Source organism: Geotrypetes seraphini, chromosome 5, assembly GCF_902459505.1.
Source record: "Geotrypetes seraphini chromosome 5, aGeoSer1.1, whole genome shotgun sequence".
Lineage (NCBI taxonomy): Eukaryota > Metazoa > Chordata > Amphibia > Gymnophiona > Dermophiidae > Geotrypetes > Geotrypetes seraphini.
Genome location: NC_047088.1, coordinates 106,486,608 through 106,499,856, shown reverse-complemented (window position 1 = coordinate 106,499,856; position 13,249 = coordinate 106,486,608). Strand labels below are relative to the sequence as shown.

At 43.9% G+C, this 13,249-nt stretch overlaps 1 protein-coding gene across 3 annotated transcripts in view; it reads right to left on the bottom strand.

The window, feature by feature from the left end:
* The window catches only part of FBRS (fibrosin), a 391,643-nt gene that overhangs the window by 303,637 nt on the left and 74,757 nt on the right, over positions 1–13,249 (bottom strand). For 2 of the 3 annotated variants that reach the window (XM_033944951.1, XM_033944950.1), the window contains exon 4: positions 5,824–5,859. The exons of the other annotated variant lie outside the window; for it this stretch is intronic. In XM_033944951.1, coding sequence (XP_033800842.1) covers positions 5,824–5,859 — 36 coding nt within the window. The remainder of the gene's footprint in view (positions 1–5,823; positions 5,860–13,249) is intronic. 3 annotated transcript variants of the gene reach the window in all.

The following is a 13,249-nucleotide window of genomic DNA, read 5'->3' as shown; positions in this document are numbered from 1 at the left end:
CTGCTGGGTCAGACCAGTGGTCCATCGTGCCCAGCAGTCCGCTCACATGGCAGCCCACAGATCAAAGACCAGTGTTCTAAATGAGTCCAGCCTGTATCCTAGGCAGATCTTAGTATATGAAAAAACATTGCTGCTGTCCTATCAGTAGGCTGTATAGCTTGGATATTAGGATGGTAGTTATGTTGAGGAGACAGCAATAACCTCATCCCTGGTTTTGGCTTTGAATGAATGGGGCTTCTGGGCTCTCAGCTGTTTGGAGATCCCTGTCTTGAGTGGGAACAGCAAATGGGAAGAAGATATCCAAACTCTTTGAAGAGTAATTGGATTTCCTTTGTAAATTGCTTGGGTTGTACCATAGAAACACAGTATATCAAATACATAACCCATATCATATCCATATCTCCTGGAGGTGACAGCTGGCTCTGAAATAGACTCAGAGAGAATCTTAAGCATCACAGTCCTGTTTGATGAGTCTTGCACTTTATCTCCAAACAGCAAGCATACTATGACTACTATTTATCATTTCTATAGCACTGAGAAGTGTACACAGCAACATTTATAGACAGTCCCTGCTTAGCAGAGCTTACAATCTAATTTGGACAGACAGGACATATAGGGGTTGGGGAGTTTTTTGTAGAAAGAATAGGATAGGCATAGGTATCATACGGTAAGTGGGAATTAGGAGTTGAAAGCAGCTTTAAAAAATGGGCTTTTAGCTTGGATTTGAATACTGCTGGAGACAGAGTCGATGTATTGATTCTGGCGGTCTGATCCAGGCATATAATGCAGCAATCCTCTGAAGCAACCTGCTCTAATCTGTAACTCCTTTAGACATGTCCAGAAATCATCTTCTGTAATCTGCCTTGAACCGCAAGGTAATGGCGGAATAAAAATCACTAATGTAATGTAATGTAAAAGGGATGGAGTCTAGAGCTGGAAGTGGAGGAGAAGAGTACGGATAAGAAGGATTTACTCCCATGAACTGAGTTCACAGGGGGAGATAAGTGAGGAGAGAAATTGGAGGGGGGGGCTGCAGAGTGAATGCACTTGTAGGAAAGTAAGAAGATTTTGAACTGTATTCGGAAATTGATAGGGAGCCAATGAAGTGACTTGAGGAGAGGAGTAATTTGAGTATTGCAGCTCTGGAGGAATATAAGTCATGTAGCAGAATTTTGAATGGATTGAAGGGGAGACCTGAGAGAAGCAAGTTGCAGTAGTCTAAGTGAAAGGTAATGTGAGTGTAGGTAAGGGTTTTGATAGTGTGCTCGGAAAGGAGAGAACAGATTTTGAGGAAGAATGGGCTTTAGTGGATTTTTTTTTTAGATCTGAGCAGAGGAGAGAGAGGAGTCAAAGATGACCCCAAGGTTGCGAACTGACAAGACAGGGAGGAGAGTGTTGTCCACAGAATTAGAGAATGAGAAGGGCATGGGTGGGTTAAGGAACTCAGTCTTAGCCATATTCAGTTTTAGATGGTGGTGAGACATCCAGGCAGCAATGTCAGACAGGCAGGCTGAGACTGGACCTAGATTCTGTGGAGATATTTGGTGTGGAGAAGTAGATCTGGTAGTCATCAGCATAGAGGCGATACTGAAGACCATGGGAGGAGATCAGTGCACCAAGGGAGTGGTTACATATGGAAAAAAGGAGAGGGCCGAAGACAGAGCAATGGGAAACACTGACTGACAATGGGATAGCAGTGGAGGAGGAGCCACCATTGCATACACTGAAAGTGAGATGAGAGAGATAGGAAGACAACAAGGAGGGAACAGAGAGAGCCCTGGAATCCCAGCAAGGACAGCGTATTGAGGAGTAGGTGGTAATCAACAGTATTGAAGGTAGACGATAGATCGAAAAGGATGAGGATGAAGTAGAGGCCATTGGATTTGGCCAGGAACAGGTCATTAGAGACTTTGGCAATGGCTGTTTCCATGGAATGCAGTGGATGAAAACCCAATTGAAGTGGGTCAAGAATAATTTGAGATGAAAGGAAGGCCAGGCAATGGCGATGAACGTGCATGGTCAAGCAGCTTGGATAAGAAGGGGAGGTGGAAAATGGGACAATAGCTGGGGGGGATGTGGAGTCTAGTGAAGGTTGAAGACATCGGAAACAGTTGCAGTGGAGAGTGATAGGTTGAAGATGTTACAGAAAAGAGGGATAATAGTGGGAGAGAGAGTGCTGAGTAGGGTGTGAGAATCAGATCAGAGGAGCAGGTAGTGGGTTTGGAGGAGGAGAGATGTGCAGTTTTCTCTTCAGTGACTTCAGAAAAGGAGGAAAAGATGACAGGGGTTGAAGGGAGGTGGAATTTGACCTGGTTAAGAACTCAAGGTGTATCTTGTGATCTGTCAAGCTTTTGACAAAGTTCCTCATGAGAAGCTCCTGAGTCATGGGATAGGAGGCAAAATTGATTATTGGACAGCAGACTGGGTTAAATTGCCATTTTTCTCAATGGAGGAGGGTGAATAGTGAGCCACAGGGATCTGTTCTAGATGACCAGCGCTATTTAACATTTATAAATGATCTGGAACAATGAGTGAGGTGATTAAATTTGCAGATGACATAAAACTATTCAAAACTGTTAACACACATGCGGACTGAAAAATTGCAGGAAGACTTGGCATCCAAATGGCACATGAAATTTAATGTGGATAAATGCAAAGTGATGCACATTGGGAAGAATAATCTAAATCAGTTACCAGATGGTGGGGTCTAACTTAAGAGTCGACACCCAAGAAAAAAAATCTAGGTGTCAAGACAAAACACTGAAAATCTTCCACCCAGTGTGTTGTGGCAGCGAAAAAAAGCAAACAGAATGCTAGGAAATATTAGGAAAGGAATGGTAAATAAGACTAAGAATATTATAATGCTTCTGTTTTGTTCCATAGTGCAAATATTTTCTATGGCGACAGATCTCAGGAGATCAAGCAAGACAGTTTTGGCTATGACCTTGTGAGCTGTGACATAATCTTCCTGAGCCAGTTCAGTCTGGGCACAAGTAAAGGAAATGCAGTCTGCAAGCCAATTGGAAAGTGTGTGTTTATCAATGATAGCCCCCCATCCTGTTGATGTCAAAAGAAACAAAATGCTGATAGACTTTCTAAGGGCTTTAATCTGCTCCAGATAGAAGCCTAGGTTTGGAGTAAGGTGGATCAAATGCTAAGGCCTCTAGTTCATTGATCCTACAGGGTAAAGTGACCACCACTAAAACACGACATTCCAGGTCAGATTCTTCAGGCAACATATCAAGTGGTTCAAAAGGAGCTTTCAACAGCTGGGTACAATGTTAAGATCTTATGATACAATGGCAACTTGATGGGAAGCCCTCATGGAACAACTAAAGGCTGAGAAGGGATGGGTTTACCCTCTACAAGGTAATAAACCCTTATAGAGCTCGTATTGAGACCTGACTCAGGTTAAGTATAGAAAGTATTTGAATCGTTTTTGTGTAGAACAGGAAAAAGGATTTAGGGCCGTGCTCTCATATCAGACAGCAAACTTCCTGCACTTAGGACCATAGGCCCTCGTAGTTGAATCTCTCCTAGAAAAAGGAAGAAACCGAGAGAGATATCTCTCAGGCAGATTCAGAGAGTTATCTCTAGCCTCACAATATCCAAGCCATTAAGGCCAGGGATTGGAGGTTGAAATGCAAGAGACCCTTTTTGTCTGCATGATGAGGGTTAGAAAGCACTTCAAATCAACAAGAAAATTCCAAGGATAACTCCAGAAGTAGAGGGAAACACCTGTTGCAACAAGTAAGTACAATTATAACCATAGTTCCTCAGCCCTATTTCACTTCCAATACAGTTTTTGCCATGAAAGGCACCGACAGATACTCATACAGAAGACCCCTTCCCGAATAAAAGGGAAAGACACCCAACTCTATGCTGCCATGTGATCCTGGTTCTGAAGCAGAACTGAGAGGCTTTGGTGTTGTGGGGAGTGGCAAAGAGATCCACCAAGGGGATGCCCCACCCATGATGCTCCACCCATGAAAAGATCTTCCTGGCAACAGCCATATTCAGGAACCACTCATGTAGCTGCATGACCTTGTTCAGGCTGCCAGTTATTTTTCCCTACTAGGTAAATGGCCCCGAATCCTTTCAGAGATGGCCCATTACCACATCCAGAATGTCCTAGAATGCTCCTCTATTTATAAAATTAAATGAAATAGTGTTAGTTATTTCTTTAATAAAACCTGTGAAGGAGAAGTCATCTGGAAGAGATGGGTCAAAAGGAAAGCCAGTCGAGCCCTTCTATTCAGAGAGCTCTTCTGGAAGATTATCCAAACACCAAAAATACTCCAGAGGTGAAGTTTGGATCTTTGTCTGGCTGGCAGTCGTGTCCCAGTAGGAGAAGTTCAATTGTGGGCATCTAGACACTGTCATCATTTGATACCATGGGGAAGCTTTCTCCCACAATATACTCAAATTAACAACGAAGCAGTTGACAGATTCCAAGGTCCTTTGAGCCGGACTGTTAGCGAATCCCTTCCAGGTAAAGCACATGTCTCAAAGACTGATGTATGGCCCTTTGCATATATGTTAATATTATTGAAATCAATGCATCATAAGGTACTGAGCAAGCCTCTTATCAATTTTCTTATTCAGCTCCTCCTCAAAAGATTGTCAGTGACAAGGTCACAGAAAGCATATTAGGTTACATGCTCCTGAGTTACTTGAGGGGTATCAGAGCTTGGTTCTACTACCTCTGACAAGGTGAATGAGTAATCCTCCATTTGGAGAAGTTTGGTAAATAAGGTGGCTACCAGTATGTCTTAACTCTTGATACCGTGCTCTAAAAAAACCAATGTCCATGCTTCTTCACCTCCACTTGATGTGCAACATTGGTATCATTTGATATCATAGAAGCCACTTAATCCTTTTTCACATGGGTATCTGTCAATATCCAAAACAATAGCCTCTATTGATGCCTGGCATCAAAGGAGGCTGATGACTCCTTAAAGATGCATGCCCAACAGCCAGTGCAGCTCCTGGACCCTTCTCTCTATTTTTCTTTGCCACTAATTTCTCTTAGTCATCTTGGAACACAAATGATACAGGGGATTTGGGATAGGATCCAAGACAGTGCAAAAACAAATATTAATATCCATTCTGGATATGGTCCAGTCACACTACTTGCATTTTTAAGCCTCTAGAAGTAAGAAGCATATCATCAAAAATCATAACTGCACTGAAATCAAATAGCTCAAATTTTCTAAAATAGAAGGCCACAGTGGGATACCATGCACCAAAAAGACAACAGAAAAACAAAAGAAACCACTCAAAGAACAAAAAAAAAAAAATTAAAGTGGTAAAAAGAATGGAGGCCCTCGTGCACAATACAAAGATTAAAAGATGGATTTTTTTTAACTTTAAGAAAATGCAATCAAAAGCATATTTTACCACTGATAAACAAGAACTGAGGAAGTCCCATGTGATAACACAGTACAAGTATTGGTGCAACTGTACAGCTAGACCTCAAAGAGTTTCCAGAATATATCTGCACGTATAGAAGCTTTTTTACCTGAATCTGGGCTCAAATAGATGTGACTCACATATGGGGAATTGTAATCCTTTATTCTTGGTAAGAGTTCAAATGCTCCTGCATCAGGATAAATGTATTGCATTTTTTAAAATCCCCAAAATTTTTTTAAAAACTCCTTTAGAAATTGCTGTGAAATACCTGAACACTAGCTAGTTATAAAATTTAAATATTCGTTATAAGCACATGTTAAGGAGGGTGGCTAAACTACAATCCCCATGACCAAGTCATGCATCCCTCTCTGTACAAAATATCAAGTAGTATTAAAATGAAAAGGGACTTACAATGTATCCTGTTTCCAAATAGGAATGAAGAGAGCCCTAGAAGAGAGAAGGTGATGAGCAACAATTAGAGATTGAGGCAGCAAAATGCCCTTAAGACAGCCCAAATACCTTAACCCAAGGAAGGGAGACTGTGTGCTTTCCTATTTTAACTGGCGTTCCTTTTTTATTTTCAATTAGACTATTGTTTATGTAAACCACTGAGAACTCTGAGCAAGATTCAGCGGTATATCAAATCTGAATAAACTTAAACATCCCATTAGCAAAGACATGCTATAACAATGGGCTACTTCTTCTCACAATCAGAAAACATCCATCCTCGGAGACAGCAATTTCACCATCAATGTTGATCTCTTGCAGTGGTGGTGGTAAGGAAGAGGAAGGTGTACATCTTAGAGTGCTGAAGGAACTTAGGGAAGTTCTGGTAGCTCCGCTGACTGACCTTTTCAACGAGTCTTTAGAGTCGAGAGTGGTACCGGAGGACTGGAGAAGGGCGGATGTGGTCCCTCTCCACAAAAGTAGAAGTAAGGAAGAAGTAGAGAATTACAGGCCAGTAAGTCTGACTTTTGTGGTAAGCAAATTAATAGAAATGCTTTTAAAACACAGAATGGTGAAGTTTCTGGAATCCTGTGGCTTATAGGACCGGAGGCAACATGGATTCACTACAGGTAGGTCTTGTCAGAGAAATCTGATCAATTTCTTTGACTGGGTGACCAGAGAATTGGATAGAGGGAATGCGCTAGATTTGTTGTATTTAGATTTTAGCAAAGCCTTTGACAGTGTTCCACACAGACGTCTAATAAATAAACTGAGTGCCCTCGGGATGGGTCCCAAAGTGATAGACTGGGTCAAGAACTGGTTTAATGGAAGGCGATAGAGGGTAGTGATCAATGAAGATCGCTCTGAGGAAAGGGATGTTACCAATGGTGTGCCTCAAGGTTCTGTTCTTGGGCCTGTTCTTTTTAACATTTTTATAAACGATATTGCTGAAGGGTTGTTGGGTAAGATTTGCCTCTTTGTGAATGATTCCAAAATCTGCAATAGATTAGACAAGCTGGATGGTGTAAATAACATGAAGAAAGACCTGGCAAAGCTTGAAGAATGGTCTGAAATTTGGCAGCTAAAATTTAATGCTAAGAAATGCAAGGTCATTCATTTGGGCTGCAAATACCCGAGGGAACGGTACAGTTTAGACTCTTTAGAGGGTGAAGAACTTATGTGGATGACAGAAGAGCAAGGCTTGGGTGTGATTGTATGTGATGATCTTAAGGTAGCCAAACAGCTTGAAAAGGTGACAGCAAATGCTAGAAGGATGCTAGGTTGCATAGGGAGAGGTATGGCCAGTAGGAAAAAGGAGATATTGATTCCCCTGAATATGACTTTGGTGAGACCTCATTTAGAATATTGCATACAATTCTGGAGGCCGCACCTTCAAAAAGATATAAAAAGGATGGAGTCGGTCCAGAGGAAGATTACTAAAATGGTATGTGGTCTTCATCATAAGGCGTATGTGGGACAGACTTAAAGATCTCAATCTGTATACTTTGGAGGAAAGGCAGGAGAGGGGAGATATGCCTCGCTGCTTCTTCTTCTAGGCATCGGCAAGACCTTGCCTCCCCGCAGGAAAGGCAGGCAAGGTCTTGCCGATGCCTAGAAGAAGAAGCAGCGAGGCACACCGAGGACATAGACCTGCGACCGGAGCAAAAACTGAAGAAGGGAAAGCCTGCGATCCTAGTGGGAGACTCAGTCCTAAGGCAAGTAGATAGCCACTTAGCAGGAGGGAGAGAGGATCGACTAGTGACCTGCCTCCCAGGAGCAAGAGCAAAAGACATCAACAACAAAATTGAAAAGATCCTAGAAGGAGCAGAGATGGAAGAGACTACAGTGATGATCCATATCGGGACAAATGTTGTCAGCAGGAGAGACTACAGTAGAAATGCACTGATCGAACAGTTCAAGATTCTGGGAAGGAAGTTGAAGATGAGGACTCAGAAGATAGTGTTTTCAGAGATCCTACCAGTACTAAGAGCAGATGTGAAGAACTACAGTTAATAAATGCATGGATAAGGAGATGGTGTGAGGAAGAGGGGTTCCACTTCGTGAGGAACTGGACAACGTTTTGGGGCAAGAGCAAGCTCTTCAGGAGAGATGGACTGCACCTGAGCATGGTGGGAACTAGACTTCTAGCAAACAACGTCAGGAGAGGAATAGAGCAGGCTTTAAACTAAGAAGAAGGGGAAAGCCGACAGTCAACCAAGTGTTGATGATCGGAAGAAGGTATCCCGAGAGGATACTGAGTGGGAAAAATGCTGGGAAGACACAACGGGCAAAAAACAAGAGTTGACAGATCAAGAAGAGGATGATAGGAAGATCGTAGCACAGGAAAAGAAAATGAAGGCAAAAAAATACCAGGATTTAAATTGCATATATACTAATGCAAGGAGCCTAAGGAACAAAATGGGAGAACTAGAAGTCATGGCCAAAAAAGAGAACCTAGACATCACTGGGGTCTCTGAAACATGGTGGAATGAAGAAAAAAAATCGGACATAGCACTGCCGGGGTACAAACTCTATCGCGAAGACAGGTCAGGTCAGAAAGGAGGAGGAATAGCCCTATACATAAAGGATAACATACACTTGACCACAGTGGACACAGGAGTGACGACCAACAAAATGGAATAACTATGGGTTAAAATACCAGGAAGGAATGGGCCCGAGATAAAGATGGGCCTGTACTATAGTCCACCAGGGCAAACCGAAGCAAACGATGAAGAAATGAAAGCCGAGATGAAGCGATAATGCAAAAGTGGTAACACGATTGTTATGGGAGGCTTCAACTATCCCAGGAGACTGGAGTCTTGGAAACTCAAAACGCGCTAGGGAGACCGGATTCCAGGAGGCTATACAGGACTGCTTCATGGAGCAGCTTGTCAGAGAACCGACGAGAGAGAATGCCACTTTGGATGTAATCCTCAATGGGCTAAGAGGACCTGCAAAAAAAGTGGAAGTAGTGGGGCCGTTGGGAAACAGCGATCACAATATGATCAAGTTCAAAGTTGAAGTAGGAATACCGAAGGGGAAGAGAACCACAGCGACAACTTTTAACTTCAAGAAAGGAAACTACGAAGCGATGAGAGTAATGGTAAGGAAGAAACTTAAGAACAGCTCAAAGAAATCGCAGACTATAGAGCAAGCCTGGTCTTTATTCAAGGACATGGTGAGCGAGGCGCAAAATCTGTATATCCTCAGATTTAGAAAAGGATGCAAAACGAGCCAAACAAAAGACCCAGCATGGATAACTAAAGAAGTATAGAAAGCGATAGAATTCATTCCAGAAATGGAAAAAGGACAAAACCGAGGAAAACTGGAAAGAGCACAGGAAGCATCAAAAAGAATGTCACCTCGTGGTTAGAAGAGCAAAAAGAGAATATGAAGAGAGGCTAGCCAGGGAAGCACAAAATTTCAAACCATTCTTCAGATATGTAAAAGGGAAGCAGCCGGCCAGGGAGGAGGTGGGACCGCTGGATGACGGAGATAGGAAAGGAGTGGTGAAGGAGGAAAAAGAAGTGGCGGATAGACTAAATATGTTCTTTTCGTCAGTATTTACAAAAAAGAGGACACATCCAACGTGCCGGAACCTGAAAAAAATCTTCAAAGGAGATCAAGCAGAAAAATTAACATCCATGGAGGTAAGCCTTGAAGACACAAGCAGATAGATAGATTAAAAACTGACAAATTTCCGGGCCCGAATGGAATCTACCCTAGGGTATTGAAAGAACTAAAGGAGGAAATAGCAGAACTACTACAGCAGGTTTGTAATCTATCCCTGAAAACAGGCGTGATCCCGGAGGATTGGAAGATAGCTAATGTTACGCCCAGGGAAGATGGCGGAAGCGCTGATAAAAGACAGCATCGACGAGCATCTAGAAAGGAATAAACTGATGAAAACAAGCTAACATGGCTTCTGCAAGGGAAGATCGTGCCTAACAAACTTATTACACTTCTTCAAAGAAATTAACAAACGGATGGATAAAGGGGACCCCATAGACATCGTATACTTAGATTTCCAAAAAGGCTTTGACAAGGTACCCCATGAACGCCTACTACGGAAACTGAAGAACCATGGGGTGGAAGGAGATGTGCACAGATGGATCAAAAATTGGTTGGCGGGTAGAATACGAAGGGTAGGAGTGAAGGGCCACTACTCGGACTGGAGGAGGGTCACGAGTGGTGTTCCGCAGGGGTCGGTACTCAGACTGCTGCTGTTCAATGTATTTATAAATGATCTAGAAACAGGGACGAAGTGCGAAGTAATAAAATTCGCAGACAATACCAAACTATTTGGACTAAATAGGACTGTGAAGATTTACAAAGGGACCTGAACAAACTAGAAGAGTGGGCGACGAGATGGCAGATAAAGTTTAATGTAGAGAAATGTAAAGTCTTGCATGTGGGAAACAGAAACCCGAAGTACAGCTATACGATGGGAGGGCTGATAATGGGTTAAAGTATCCAAGAAAAGGACTTGAGGGTAATAGTGGACAACACAATGAAGCTGTCGGCACAGTGCGCAGCGGCCTCTAAGAAGGCAAATAGAATGCTGGATACTATCAAGAAAGTTATTACAACCCGAACGAAAGAAGTTATTGGGCATTGATGCAACCGCATCTGGAGTACTGCATCCAATATTGGTCACCGTACCTTAAGAAGGATATGGCAACACTCGAGAGGGTTCAGAAAAGAGCGACACTATTGATAAAAGGTATGGAAAACCTTTCATATGCTGAAAGATTAGAGAAACTGGGGCTCTTTTCCCTGGAGAAGCAGAGACTTAGAGGGGACATGATAGAGACTTACAAGATCATGAAAGGCATGGAGAAAGTGGAGAGGGACAGATTCTTCAAACGTTCGAAAAGTACAAGAACGAGTGGGCATTCGGAAAAATTAAGAGGGGACAGATTCAGAACCAATGCTAGGAAGTTCTTCACCCAAAGGGTGGTTGACATCTGGAATGCACTTCCAGAGGGTGTAATAGGACAGAGTACGGTTTTGGGGTTCAAGAAGGGATTAGATAATTTCCTGAAGGAAAAGGGGATAGAAGGGTATAGATAGAGGATTACTTTACAGGTCCTGGACTTGATGGGCCGCCGCGTGAGCAGACTGCTGGGCGTGATGGACCTCTGGTCTGACCCAGCAGAGGCACTGCTTATGTTCTTATATTCTTATATGATAGAGACGTTTAAATACCTACATAATATAAATGCAAATGAGTCAAGTCTCTTTCATTTGAAAGGAAACTCTGCAATGAGGGCATAGGATGAAGTTAAGAGGTGATAGGCTCCGGAGTAATCTAAGGAAAAAAGGAAATCTAAAGAAATACTCTTTTACAGAAAGGGTGGTACATGCATGGAACAGTCTCCCGGAAGAGGTGGTGGAGACAGAGACTGTGTCTGACCTCAAGAGGGCCTGGGATCGGCATGTGGGATCTCTCAGAGAGAGAGAAAGAGATAATGGTTACTGTGGATGGGCTGACTAAATGGGCTATTTGGCCTTTATCTGCCATCATGTTCCTATGTTTCTATGAGAAAATACTGTTGGAACTTGAATAGAAGGATCTTCAGAAATGTCCCCACAGTTCGCCAGTTACGCCAGCTGAGCCAAAGGCCGCTTCTCTTATAATCTCCCTAATCTATCAAAAACACAAGATCCCACAGAAATAAAAACACACTCTTCATGCGAATCCCGAAAGAACAACCGACAGACAGGGCAGGGGCTGTGCCGGTCTGGAGAGACTAAAAGAAAATTAGCAGGTAAGAACCTAATTTCTCCTTCTTAAGCATCTCTCCAGACTGGCACAGCACACTGACGGGACATACCAAAGCAGTATCCATAATGGGTGGGACCCCCAAAGGGCCGTCACAAGCAAACACTCCCGGAACACTGCATCCTGACACGCCTGAACATCCACACAGTAGTGCTGCACAAAGGAATGGAGAGAAGACCAGACTGCCACTTTACAGATATTCACTGGAGGCACCAAGGAAAACTCAGCCCATGTAGCAGCCTGACCCTGAGTAGAATGAGCCTTAAGAAAGTCCGGAACCAACTTTTTTGAAGATACGCTGAAGCAATAGTCTCCTTGATCCAACGCACAATGGTGGCCTTGGAAGCACCGTCCCCCTTACGAGAACTCGTTAAGAGAACAAAAAGACAATCTGATTTCTGGAACTCCTGGGTCCACTGAATATAAGAGTGAATGACCCAGCAGACATCCAACTTGTGCAACTGCCTCTGCTCCAAAGAGCCCTTCTGACTACCCAAGACCGGGAGAACCATGGACTGGTTGATATGAAAAGGTGAAACCACCTTCGGCAGAAAGGAAGGAACAAGCCGCCATGCAACATGCTTCCTAGAAAACTCCAGGAAGGGAGGCCTGCAACTTGAAAATGCAGAAGTAATGGCCACCGGGAAGACTGCCTTAAGAGAAGGTCCTTCAACGAGCAAGAACCCAGGGGCTCAAAGAGCGCACGAGCATGGACAGGACCAGATTGAGATCCCAGGTTGGAAACGAAGGCCGCACCGGAGGCTGAAGCAATTTGGCTGCCCTCATAAAACAAATCATGTCCGGAGAAGAGGTTAAATGCCTACCATGCAGCAAACCACGAAATACAGACAACACTGCAAGAAGAACCCAGAGGGAAGACCAGGCAAGGCCCCTGTCCAAGCCATCCTGCAAGAACTCCAAGATATGAGGCAAAGAGGCGCAAACGGAAACCACACCAAACGCAGAACACAACTCCTCAAAGATACGCTAAACATGCACATAAGCCCAAGACGCCTCCACCTGAGACCAGCTGCCTGAGTCGAGCGACCGAGACACGAGCTCCCCAGCCGAGGAGGAGTCTGGCGTCCGTGATAAGCACTGTCCACTGGGGCTGATCCAGGCTCACTCCCTGCACCAGATTGGAAGACTGTAGCCACCACTGGAGGTTGTGACAAAACAAACCCCAAAGAGGAACGGGAAAGTCCAGATTGTGCAACTGAGTTGACCACCACTGAAGCAGAACATACTGGAGCGGCTGCATGTGAGCCCAAACCCACCAAACCACATCCAGGGAGGCCGCCATCAACCCCAAGACCTGGAGAAAATCATGTGCCCGAGGTCAGGACAACGGGAAGCCATCAGAAGGTGAATCTCTGACTGCAACTTGTTCACTCGGGCCTCTGGAAGAAAGACTTTCCCCAAGTCGGTGTCGAAGAGAACCCCGAGGTACTCCAGGCACTGAGACACAGTCAACCGGTTCTTAGACAGGATGATCTCCCATCCCAGCGACAGCAGAAACGCCGCAACCCTAGCCGTAACCCGGGAACTCTTCTGAAAAGACTTTGCTCGGATCAACCAGTCGTCCAGTTGGAGACGAACCAGAAT